The 13,004-nt window shown below is 47.5% G+C and overlaps 1 protein-coding gene across 23 annotated transcripts in view; it reads left to right on the top strand.

The window, feature by feature from the left end:
- The window catches only part of PPP6R3 (protein phosphatase 6 regulatory subunit 3), a 144,521-nt gene that overhangs the window by 69,007 nt on the left and 62,510 nt on the right, over positions 1-13,004 (top strand). For 22 of the 23 annotated variants that reach the window (XM_066385313.1, XM_066385167.1, XM_066385082.1 and 19 more), the window contains 4 exons: positions 2,057-2,243; positions 5,505-5,642; positions 8,401-8,466; positions 11,508-11,620. In XM_066385313.1, coding sequence (XP_066241410.1) covers positions 2,057-2,243; positions 5,505-5,642; positions 8,401-8,466; positions 11,508-11,620 — 504 coding nt within the window. The remainder of the gene's footprint in view (positions 1-2,056; positions 2,244-5,504; positions 5,643-8,400; positions 8,467-11,507; positions 11,621-13,004) is intronic. The other variant, XM_066385486.1, reaches the window with a different exon arrangement.

Here is a 13,004-nt window from a genome sequence, read left to right as displayed (position 1 = left end):
GAAACTGAGGCCCAGGAAGGGTAAGTAACTTGCCTGAGCTTGTAAGTCGTGGAGACAGGTTCCTAACCTTGATGATGCCACACCTATAATCACTGGACGGTCCTGCCCTCAGCATAATGGTGACTTTATTCTATGGTGTCTATATGCTGTTTTTTTTTTAATGTTATTTTATTTTTTAAATTTTTTCCTCTTCTTTTCCAAATGAGAGGAGGAGAGACTCCTGCATGTGTCCTGACCAGGATCCACCCGGCAGCCCCCATCTGAGGCTGATGCTCTGCCCATCTGGGGCCATGCTTGCAACCAAGCTATTTTTAGCACCTGATGTGGAAGCTCCACAGAGACATCCTCAGCGTCCGGGGCTGATGTGCTCAAATAAATTGAGCCATGGCTGCAGGAAGGGAAGGAAAGAAGGGAGTGGGTGGGCTGGAGAAGCTCTACCACTGAGGCTACCGGCCAGGGCCCAGCATGTTTCTTAAAGTGAGGAAGTCTTTTAAGCCTCCAGAAGAGGCTATTTGGTAATGTGATCTTTGAGCCCACACACTTGCCAATTTTATTGTTTTCTTTTCAATTCTTTTCTCCCTGAATGAAAAAAGTTCATTTGGGGACATTCTCCCGCTCAGCCTTCAGCCTCATGCCAGGCCCCTCAGGTGCCGCAGCTTCTGGTCTGTTGCCAGGGCCTTGGGACCAGGCAGCCACTTGCTTGTGTGTTCTGGTGCCCAGTCCTCACCTCTCTCTTGTTGTGTAGCGGCTTCTGGCTGTGCTGTCACCTCCCTGGCCCAATCAGACTTGAGCTAGCCATTCGTGGTAGATGGTTCTGGACCCTGGCTGCTTGTCAAGAAGGAGTGAAGAGCAGGGAAGTGAACTGCGGGTTGGCAGAACACAGGTTGCGCAGGGACCACAAGTCCGCCATTGCTCCTGAAACCGTGAGAGACTGTGCTCAGAGAAGCGAGTGATGGGGGAGTGGACATACTGCCTGCTTTTCAGAGGGAGATGGTGCCCTGGTGCTCAGAGACATGTGCGAGCTTGAGGAGTGCAGGCATTGCTGGTGCTGTGGGGTCTGTAGGAGAGGTCTGTGTCCTACAGCTGTGAAACTGGAGGTGGCCTGGTCCTCAGAGACTGGATGGTAGTGTGGAGAGCTCACTTCTTGTATACAGCTTCTTACCTGGGTCACTCGGGCTTAGGTCCTGTTTTCCACTTCCGTATATTAGAATGTTTATTCTCTTACTCTGGAAGATAGACTGAACATTTGAGAAGTCCCCCAAACAACTTCAGTAGCATTTGCATGCCGTGTGGAGTTAGCGGTGGCCAGTCCAGGAACCTGCATGCCGTGTGGAGTTAGCGGTGGCCAGTCCAGGAACCTGCATGCCCTGTGAAGTTAGCGGTGGCCCGTCCAGGAACCTGCATGCCGTGTGGAGTTAGCGGTGGCCAGTCCAGGAACCTGCATGCCGTGTGGAGTTAGCAGTGGCCCGTCCAGGAACCTGCATGCCGTGTGGAGTTAGCGGTGGCCAGTCCAGGAACCTGCATGCCCTGTGAAGTTAGCGGTGGCCAGTCCAGGAACCTGCATGCCCTGTGAAGTTAGCGGTGGCCAGTCCAGGAACCTGCATGCGTCTTGAGTAGTTACAGAGTGCTGTGTGCAGTGCAGTTTCCTGGAAACCATCGTCCCCCATGAATGGTCATTCTGCAAACTGCACTTCCCGAGCCAGCTCAGGCTGTAGGTGGCTGCAGCCCAAGGCTTTTACCAGCCCTGTCACGGCACTGGGGAAGGCGCACACCCTGCAGCATGGCCTCCCTTAGCTCCTGAGGCCTACTCAAGTTCTGGTTCTGTTGGGGAAAATGCATTCCTTATTAAAGTTTCGTTTAGGAACAATTTTTTTAGACATAGTAGAAAATTCACTTTAATCTAGAGGTTGGACAAAATGGATTAAAACAGTTTTCTAATCCCAGAAGATAACTTTATTTTTTTCACTAAGTTTTAGGAAGCCTTTCTGATTGGTGTTTTACTTTATGTAATTAAAGTGTTAATATAGATGATGATATAAGTATCCTGTTCTTCTAGGTATCCCAATATATCTTGTGAGTTGCTCACTTCTGATGTCTCCCAGATGAATGATAGACTGGGAGAAGATGAATCCTTGCTAATGAAATTATATAGCTTCCTCCTAAACGATTCCCCCTTGAACCCACTGCTTGCCAGTTTCTTCAGCAAGGTGCTAAGTATTCTTATCAGCAGAAAACCAGAACAGGTAAATATCATTTTCCAAAAGGTAAGTATTAGGGCTGATCATTCCTTCGAGATGATCCCCAGTGATTTTGTTGCTTTGGTGTTCTGAGTGTGTCTGAGTCCAGCTATTTCTGTAAAAGAAGATATTTTAAGTCTTACACATTCTAGATGCTTGCTGGCTTAACACTGATTGACACGTTAATGAATATGTTCCAAATGGACACACTTTTCTAAGTGCCTGAGGTCTCAATTTTTTAGTAGACCATGGTTCCCTCTTTTGACAAGTAGCTAGAGCAGGGATTCCCAAACTATGGCCCACGGGTCACATGCGGCCCCCTGAGGCCATTTATCCGGCCCCGCCGCACTTCCGGAAGGGCACCTCTTTCATTGGTGGTCAGTGAGAGGAGCATAGTTCCCATTGAAATACTGGTCAGTTTGTTGATTTAAATTTACTTGTTCTTTATTTTAAATATTGTATTTGTTCCCGTTTTGGTTTTTTACTTTAAAATAAGATATGTGCAGGCATAGGGATTTGTTCATAGTTTTTTTTATAGTCTGGCCCTCCAACGGTCTGAGGGACAGTGAACTGGCCCCCTCTGTAAAAAGTTTGGGGACCCCTGAGCTAGAGGCATGAGGATGTTAGTTTCTGGGACAGTGGCATGAGGGGTACATACTGAGCAGTTGAGTATGTGAGTGGAGTTTTAGTGACTGTGGTAAATTAACAGATTATTTTCTTTCATTTGATGATTATAGATGAAGCTTAAATCAGAAAGCTTTCCTTTAAATGTAATTGATGATTGGTCTTTACACATGGTCATTGTTTCTAATTTGATGCCACTCAAAAATTTTAATGGCAAGGAACTGCCCCCCACCCTTCTCCTCCTTTTTCTATTTGTTCTCCACCCCCCACTTTGTTCTGTTCTTGAACAATTTAGATGTCCTTGGGAAATTTATTTTCTAAGTATCAGTTGTCTGTGTAGTCATTCTCGAAGTGCGATCCCTGGTAGCAGGCTAAGCACCGCCTGAGAAGTTATTAGAAATGTAAGTTCTTGAGGCCCACTCTGGACCTGCTGACCAGACACCCTGGGGCAGGGCTCAGCAAGCTGGGATTTCAGCACGCCTTCCCTGGCTGCTCCAGGTGGACACTGATGTGACAGGATCTGCTGACCAGAGAGCATGGCCCACTTAGGGGAACAGGCAGCCAGGGAGCGCCGAGCCCCAGATGCCCACGTACACACTGACTGGCTCGCCAGGGTGCAGGGAGCAAGGGTGTGATGACAGGTGGCAGGTGGTCGGACCAGTTGGGCCTGGCATTCTTCGTGGGGGGTGCAGGCTCCAGGACCCGCCCTTGCTCTCCACCCACATGAACGGGCTGGAGCCATTGTCGGCCCAGTGTGTCCATCCTGTGCCGAGCTGAAGCGGGTCCCCGTTGTATTCTAGGGAGACGAGGTGGTTCTTTTACATAACCGAGCAGGGCTTCTTTTCTAAAGGCGTTGGAACCAAGGCTCTTTTTCTCTTACATACTAATCCCCAAGCCATGATTACTCTGATCCAGATCCTCTTCCTTTTCTTCTGATGAGAGATAACAGGACCGCTGACTTACGAGAAAGTGTAAGTCACTTCACAGCCTCAGTGGCCAGTCAGTGCCAGATGGTCGTAGTAACTATCGACGCGGGCCTGGTTTGTGGCATCAGGAGTGAGAAGGCACTTGGAGGTTTCTGAGTATTTGTGTTGGTCCAGGTCAGACAGAGCCTCTGTGCAAGGTGGTGGTGTGTGCCAACTAAGTGCTGAGAAAGGGCGCCGTCACTGCTGCCCACCGTGTGCCCACTGTGTGCCCACTCTGCTTCCTGGCTCAGGGCTTCTGGAGTGAAACGAGTGGATTCAGTTGCTCTTTTATTTCAGGGGAAGGTCAGACCCGGCACCTCTCTGTCCTTTTGAGAATTACGAGTGTAAATGAAGATTTCCTATCACATAATGTATCAGTAACACTATATGCAGCTTCAGGTGATGAGGATTTAGACTTAGTCTGTCTTAGCTGATACAGACATTGTTAGCTCGCGGAGCAGGAAGCCCAGCTGTGGGGCACCCTCAGTGTTGGGTGATTTAGCACCTGACCAGTGTCACCCTCTGTGCAGGACACCCTGCTGTCCTTGTGGTGCCTCCGGGCTTCAGAGCCAGTGCTTTCTCCTCCCTCCTCAGCTTGCCATAAAAACTACTGTGTGACTCAGTTGTGAGTGGATTCATTATGTATAACTTTTTGAAGCTTTATTACAACGCTTGACCTCATTGGAGGAGCAGTGTTCAGTTAAACCTTCACTTAACACCTGGTTCTGAGTGGGACGCAGGTTTAGTTGCTGTGGGACTCCTTTATGTGGGATAATGGCAGGGCCGTGGCTTTGCGACATACAAGTTTAAGTTTCAGGGTAGCCACTTGTTAGCTTTCTAGCAAGGTACTTAACCAGGCTGAGCCACAGCACCTGCAGCAGTGGGTGCAGCCGCCTCACCACACAGGTTTGGAGAGCCTGCGGGGAGACCGTGCCAGGGCAGCTGCTGCGCTGGCCTGCGGCTGCTGCGGCCCGCCAACAGGTGCCTCGTGCACAAGGACAGACACCCGTGGGTGCACAGGGTGTACAGGACTGAGAGCTGTCCTTCCTGCACAGAGAGACCCAGGGGCAGGGCTGTAACTTTGTTTTCGTTGTCACAACCCCATATAACTGTCAGCCTCCTGCCTCCTCACTCTGCTTGTGTGAGTCTGCTCAGGTCAGTTGCTAAAGTAAAATCCATGTGTGTTATTTCTGTAGCAGGTGAGTTAATTGTTTTGACGAATGGAGAAATTTTTGTTTTGAATTTTTCTCTCTCGCTTGCTTGAGTGTAATTAGAACATTAAGAATGTATTCCACCTGTTAGTGCTCAGTCTGATGAACTGGCTTTCTGTTCATAAACTGGAATGGTATGTTCTCTTGTTCTTTATTAAATTTTTCATCCTTGTTCTTTGAGAATTGATGATGAAAATGAAGAGAAATAAAAGATTCTGTTGCGGTGTATTTTTATTAGGGAATGTGTGATAACGTGGAAGGTTTGTATCCTGAGGGGTTTATGAATAGCGTAGCAGTTCGCAGGCTTCCCAACTTGACATATTATAACAAAGTCAGCATTTGCCACTTCTCCCTCCAGAGTGGTGGTGGGGTTTTCAGGGGGCCGTCGGAGGGGTTAGGGTTGATAGCAATCTGAAATTTATAGCTCCTGGCTACATGTCTCTGAGTTTTGGTTTGTTCTTCTCTAGATCGTGGATTTCTTAAAGAAGAAGCGTGACTTTGTAGACCTCATAATCAAGCACATAGGAACTTCCGCTATCATGGATCTGTTGCTCAGGCTCCTGACCTGCATCGAGCCTGCACAGCCCAGGCAAGACGTGCTCAATGTGAGTAGCATTACGACTGTCCTCGGCCAGGGTGGGGTGGGCGCAGGAGCCCGTGGGTGCTGTCTGCCGGGTGGGACTCGGGATTGGGAGCAAAAGGTTGTCTGGGAAATGTGGCAGGGCACGGGTGGGGAAGGGGGTGTTCAGAGATAGGGAGAGATTCAGGTTTTGCAGGCTGCAGGTTTCAGATGTGCACACCCGGGGTTCCGAGGCTGGTTCCTTGTGGGGAGGTCTGTCCCCGGGCTTGCTGGTCAGTGGATAGGAGGTAGAGAGGGCTGAGGCTCTGTCTCAGAGCTGGCTGGGCAGCAGGGGAAGTCAGACCTCCGGGAGCTGTGATGGTCACCATGTCCAGAGATGGGCACTCTGCAGGGTGCCCTCTGAAAGTGGGAAGGAGAGGTGTCGGGACCCCCGGGGAGTAGGGCTTCAGAAGTGTCTCTCTCTAGGGGACCTGGGAGCACTGGGTAAGAGGGAGAAGGGAGTGTGTTTCCAGAAGGGCACGTGTGTGAAATTTGGGGGAGATGGTGTCATTTCAGGATGTGTGCCTCTTGAGCCATCTGGTTGGATTGGGGTGGGAGGGAGGTGTGAGCAGCGTGAGGACGAGGTTACCCAGAGGCGCCGTCTTTGCCCCCCGACTTCTGTCCCTTCTCCTTTCCCGTCTCTGCACTCTTCAGAGCACTCCCCGTCCATCCCGTCTCTACTGCTCAGCCTGGTGTCTCAGCACTTACTAGTTCTCTGGAAATGCGCTTTACTGAAAAGCTCATTTTCATTAAAGGAGAGACAGGAGTGTCTGCCAGGCGTGCCCCAGGGAAGGGGTGCTCGCTGAGGCGGGCAGAGAGGCCGGGTGTGTTTGTGTGAGCGGAGGGCCCGGGCCCGGGCCAGGCCCCTGCAGCCAGGCAGAGGTCTGAGCACCGTGGGCACTGTGAGGAAGCCACCTGGGCAGACGCGCGGATGTCCCGACCGCCTGGGGAAAGGCCCTGGGTTGGGACGCTGGGTTCTGTCAGCTGGGTTCTTGTGGGTGTGAGAAGAGCTTGAGGATGATGAGGGGGACGGCCACCTTGATCTTTGCTTTTTACAGGGGGAGGTTTTCAGTATGGTTTTTTAGAATTCCTTTGGTTACTTCTGGGTTGAATTTTTAAAGGCTGTTTCCAAAAGAATTAGGTGAGCCGATTCAGTGATAGGTGGTCACTACAGGCACAGGTTGTGGGGAAGGGTAGCTAGAAACTTCTGAATGACTTGCTTTATGTGGGGGCCCACTTGGGCGGGATTTACCCACAAGTGGGTTTGGGATGTAGGTGCTTGTTACTAGCTGTGAGGGCAGTAGGGGTTGGGGACTGAGGAGGGATGGTCAGGACCCTCTGTCCAGGTGTTACCATCCTCTGTTTTAGGACATTGTTGCTCATGGTGTGGTCCCAAACGCCACCCAAGAGCTTGTTAGAAATCTGTGGGCTCAGGTCTCACCCTACTCTGCTGAGTCAGACTCTACATTTAACAACACCCTGGAGGGGGGGTTCATGTGCACATTTTTTTTTTTTTACAGAGACTGAGCTAGAGCCAGTCTAGAGAGGGATAGATCGAGACAGACAGAGCAATGGAGAGAGATGAGAAGCAGCAATCATCAGTTTTTCGTTGTGGTACTTTAGTTGTTCATTGATTGCTTTCTCATATGTGCCTTGACAGTGGGCCTTCAGCAGACTGAGTAACCCCTTGCTCGAGCCAGCGACCTTGGGTCTAAGCTAGTGAGCTTTGCTCAAACCAGATGAGCCCGCGCTCAAGCTGGTGACCTCGGGGTCTCGAACCTGGGTCTTCCGCATCCCAGTTTGACGCTCTATCCACTGCGCCACCGCCTGGTCAGGCTCATGTGCACATTTTAAAAGTTTTTAAACTGTCAAGTTGGGCCTCGACCTTTGTGCTTCTCCATCACTAGCTTTTGTTTACATTTCTTTGAGCATGTCTCCCTAAGGAGCTAGAGACAGTATTAGGATTTTTCTCTATGCCTTTAGCAAATTAGTTTTGATTTCTTGCCACCCACCTCTACTCTCTAACCTCGGTGGTGGGGGGTTCCTTTCTAGATAGTGAGCATCTTGTTTATTGTGGTGTTTCTGTTTCCCAGGAACCAGGATTACAGCAGCTTATTTCCACCCTCTTTGTGTTTTCATCCACAGCAGTATTTCATGTATAGATGAAGAAGAGACTGTCCTAGTCATGAGAAGAGCTCTTTGCTAACATGTGACAGGGCAGATAAACTCTGCTTCCTCTGCGTCTGTAGGAACCCCCCCACACACACATACGCGCGCGCGCCCACACCATGTTTCCTGCGGGTAGTTCAGTTTTAGAACCTCAGGGTCCTTTGTGTTTTAACCCAGATGTTTGCTGCTCAATACTGCTTTTCTGTCTTTCTGAACCTTTAATTACTCTGTAGAAAAATGTATGAATCCTACTCCTAGCCCCCAATAACCACAGTTGAGACTTTTTTAGTGCTCAGTGTCTGAGAATGACTCCATGGCTAGGAAGCTGATGTATAGAAGTTTTATATGTGGGCATTGTAAGTTGGGGAGTAGTTGGTACTGTTGGTACTGTTAAAATGATATATTCACTGGTGTTTTCCTTGGGGGACTTTTAATTTCCTGTAGTGTTCAAAGTCCAGAGAAACCTGTAACATTCTACTTAAAATGTGATGGATATTTCCAAGTATGTTAATCTTCATTGGGGCTTGAACAAGAGCCACTCGTTGCTATGATCACTTCTGCAATGTGTTTTACAGTGGTTAAATGAGGAGAAAATTATCCAGAGGCTTGTGGAAATAGTTCATCCATCGCAAGAAGAAGATGTAAGTTATCTTGTTTGACTATAAACTCCCTTTTCTTTTAAAAAAGCAGGTTTATTTGGGCACAGCACATAATGGCATGAAATATGAAATAGAGGACAGGTAGAACATTGATAATCTGGCATTCTTAAAGTTGATAATTTCCTACACAAAAGGCTTTAAAAATACTCTTAAATAGGGAAAGTGGTAAGTATATATGGATATTGAGTTTTTATTATTTATTAAACTGTACTTGTATTTTTTAAAAAAAAATTTTGTATTCAATGAGAAGGGAGGCAGAGACAGACTGCCGCATGCGTCCTGCCTAGGATCCACTCAGCAAGTCCACTAAGAGGCGATGCTCTGCCCATCTGGGGCGTTGCTCAGCAACCGAGCTCTTCTTAGCATCTGAGGTGGAGGCCATGGAGCCATCCTCAGCACCCAGGGCCAACTTGCTCCAATTGAGCTATGGCTGCAGAAGGGGAAGAGAGAAGTGAGAGGAGGAAGGGTGAAGAGGCAGATAGGCACTTTTCCCTATCTGCCCTGACCGGGAATCGAACCCAGGACATCCACATGCTGGGACGACACTCTACCACTGAGCCAACTGGCCATGGCCTGTACCTGTATTTTAATAAACTCTTCTGAATGCATGATACAGTGAAACATAGGATAATGAATGTTAATACCATTATCATAGGATAAATTTCATCAAAGGCCACATTTGGTCCTTGAACTACATCAATGCAAGCTGTCCTTTCATCATGGAATATCAAATAAAAGACCTTTGGCCAAACAAACAAGCATTTATGTTTTGCTGATTCCCAGAAAATTTCCCAAAGTGTGGAAAGCAGCTCTGGCTGTAGCAGCTTTTTTCTGAGCTTGGGTTTCCTGCTGGATCTGCTCGCCTTTGTTTGCTGCAGACAATACAGTGTACAGTGTTTCCTGTAGCAGAGTGTATGTTCCTCTCGCCAAGCTTCTTGTTTTTTTTTGTTTTGTTTTTTTAATGCCTGTCTTTAGCTCAGATGACATGGCCACATCTGCATTTTTTTTGTCCTGGATATAGCTTTCCGGGCAGTAGAGCGGGGCCTTGGTCACTGTCGACTCCGTTGAGTCGCTAGAGCAACAGGCTAGTGGTGCTTGTCTTAGCTGGCCCGGGCGTTTGTGCTCCGGCAGGTGTGGCCTAGTCCTAGGTGCTGAGGATGGACTTGGCATTAGGCTTTGCACTGCTTTGGAGTTCATAGATTGAGCTCTGCTGAGAGGGCCTGTCGGGTGAGGTTGCCAGAACCAGCTAGGATGGCTGTCATCCTGCTTCTCTAGTACTAGTGCTCTTGCCACCCTCAGGATCAGGCAGAGCCGTGTGGCACTGCCAGCGTTCAGCTGTTTCTACCGACAGATATGGCAGTTCCATGATGTTCAACCTAATACCTACAAAGGAGCTGGTTTAAAGACGCAGGACAAGTCATGTGGCACTGGGGCCTCCTTTACCCTCTGGGCTGCGGGTTAGATAGGAGAGTGTAAAGGAGGGCTGTGTTGCCAGAGGGTATTTTCTTGTAAAAGCCAGTTTTCTATTAAGATCGATCTTGCATCTCCCCTTCCACTCTGGCCCATCCAGAAACTTCATACCTGGAGTTGTTCTAAAACAGCCATTTCTTAAAAAAAGAAGAAGAAAAGGGCTATTTAAGGTATTGTTGATTTCCCATCATTCTTCTTGGATCAGTGCAGTTTTGTTGCTACTGACACTGAGGACATTTTCCAGCATGTCAGATGCCCCAGGGTGAGAGCCCCGCTGAGAAGGAGCCTTAGGTCTGGGTGGGAGGTAGTTCCTGTCCAGTGGCCGGGCAGACAGGTGGTTTCATGGGGTGGGCGTGTGGGGAGCGAGGGCAGGAGCCCACGCTGTGGCCCGCGCTGGCTCATCATTTGGTTTAGTTCTGGAGCAGATGAGCTTGATGGCCTCACAGGTGTTGCCCGTCCGCAGGGCCCCAGCAAGAGTGAGAAAGGAGTAGCCTCACCCTGCAGCAGCCTGTTCTGTGAGGGCCGGAGTGTGTGGGGTATCAGCACCTTCCCTACTTGACTTCCGAGAACATTAATTTTGCCCTTTGGACAGATCCATTGATACTCCTGAATTAAAGCGATAAATTACCTGCTAAGCTTGTATTGACTAATTTATAGTTATTAAGGAAATGCTAACATTTCCTTATTTCAATCAGTTGATGTTGATATCCTGGTGTGTATTGTCACCTGTGCTGGACTATCATTGTTCTACCTGTGCTGCAGGCAGGGCTCAGAGCACCAGGTGTACACTTGGGGAGGTGCAATATTTCCTACCCATTGGTATATTCCAGAAAGTGGTATCTGCTTTTTTAATCCAAAGAAGAGTGTGTATCTTTCTATGCTGGTAAAAGTGTAAATTTGGGGACTTTTTTTCAAGTATTTCACTGTAGAAGCTTTTCCTTGCCAAAAATTTTTATTTTTTATGATTTTTTTTAATCTTAGAGGAGGGGAGATAGTGAGACAGATTCCTGCATGCACCCCAACCTGGATCCACCCAGCAATGCCCATCTGGGACAATGCTCAAATCAACTGAGCTATTTTTAGTACCTGAGGCCAGATGTGCTCGGGCCAGCTGAGCCATCCTCAGCACCCATGGCCATGCTTGAACCAGTCGGAGCGGAGGAGGGAGGGGAGAGGGAGAGGGAGAGGGAGTGCAGCAGATGGTCGCTTCTCCTGTGTGCCTTGACTGGGGATCAAACCGGATATGTCCATATACTGGGCTGGCGCACTATCCATTGAGCAAACTAGCCAGGGCCTCTTACCAAAACTTTTGTTACCTCTCCACAGATATAGTCTTCTGCATTGTGCGTTGTTGTTGGGTAAAGCTCATTAACCAGGCAGAATAGCATACTTGTGCTCTTGACATGGGGTTTCTTTTGAGCTTGACTATGTACTCACTGCAGCTTAATGGCCAGTAATTTGTGTTATGTTTTAAGCAGTTTCCTCCCTAACTTTTTATTATAAATTTTACCTTTGACATGTTTTATAGTTAAAATTGTACTTTTTTCCTTTAGCGGCATTCAAATGCATCACAGTCACTTTGTGAAATTGTTCGCCTGAGCAGAGACCAGATGTTACAAATTCAGAACAGTGCAGAACCAGACCCTCTGCTTGCCACTCTAGAAAAGTATGTTTAAAACTCTCTTTTTGTCTTTTGTTCATGTTGATGCTATTTGATGTGTTGCCATTGTGAGGTTGGTAAGTGTCCTTTGTGTGGAAATCACATCCCTGAAAAATAATACCCTTGGGTGGGTGAGAAAGTAGGAAAACTGCTGGTCTGATCCCAGACATTTGTGATTCCCAGTAAAAACCTGCAGGGTAAGAATAAATAAATTGACATTTATACATAGACTCTGAACTTCCAAACAGTTTAAACTAAAATTCTATAAGGCCATCTTAAGGTGGGGTAGCCAAATCATAACTGTACTCATGGCCTTCACGGGTTCTTTGGTGGAGAATGTCTTATGTACAGACTAATCTGACCTATTTTAGTGAACAGTTCTTATGAGAAGCCCTTCTGAGGGTTGACTTGACTTTCGTAGCTGACTAAGGGTGACCTTCCCAGCCCTGATTCGAAGGGGTGCATATCATGTATGTTTCATTTCTTCCTACTGCTTCTGCCAAAAAGAGTCTTGACCATCAAACATGGGCATGCGTGTGACCTGCATCTGTTCAGCTGGAAGTATTTTAATAAAGAAAAACCAGACATTTCCCCAGTGAGATGAATAATTAGAAAGTTAATGTTGAGCATGAATGGCTGTCTCATTTCTGATATTGCTGCTGCTGTTCTTTTTGAGGGTTTTGTCAGCCCTGTGTCAGTCCTCTTGTATAGTGAGGCTCAGTCACACCTTTTGGCTTAACTACCTGGAAGGCCTTTTTGTTAAGGTAAACTTTGGCATGTCTTATTTACTTGGCAAGTATGACAAAAGTAAGGAACACGTGACCACGTATCTTGTTTTAAACTCTGTCTTCTGAGATGTGAAGTTGTATTTCCCAGTGTGTGTTACAGAACAGGGCAGGATTGACTAGCTCTTTTAAGTAGCAAAATTTGAGACTTTCAGCTTTTCAGTGAAATGTTATTTTACCTGCCCCATTTCAGTCATTTTTGGCACAGTGGCGGATGGATGCACTCCTTTTATAACCTGCAAGACATTTCCCATTCAGGCACTAGTAACTGTAGTAGTATTAGGCTAAACCATGTAAAATTGCCATTTGAGTAGGTTAAAAATACTGAATACTAGCGATTTCACGTGGTTGTTGGCAGCACTGTCTTGAGAGAAACATAATATAAGCCGCATGTAATTTAAAAAATGGGTGAAATTAATTTTAGTCTGGTAGATACAAAATAATATTTCAACATATGCTCATTTAAGAAAACTGTTCATGAGGTATAGTTGGCCCTCCATAGCTGCAGGTCCTCATTGGTGGATTCAACCACCCACGGATCAGAAATATTGGGGGGGGGGAGTATTCAGGAGAAAGAGTGTCATGATGTTGCTGATGTGTAATAC

The sequence above is a fragment of the Saccopteryx leptura genome, chromosome 1, assembly GCF_036850995.1.
Source record: "Saccopteryx leptura isolate mSacLep1 chromosome 1, mSacLep1_pri_phased_curated, whole genome shotgun sequence".
Lineage (NCBI taxonomy): Eukaryota > Metazoa > Chordata > Mammalia > Chiroptera > Emballonuridae > Saccopteryx > Saccopteryx leptura.
This window is presented reverse-complemented; position numbering and strand designations above follow the sequence as displayed.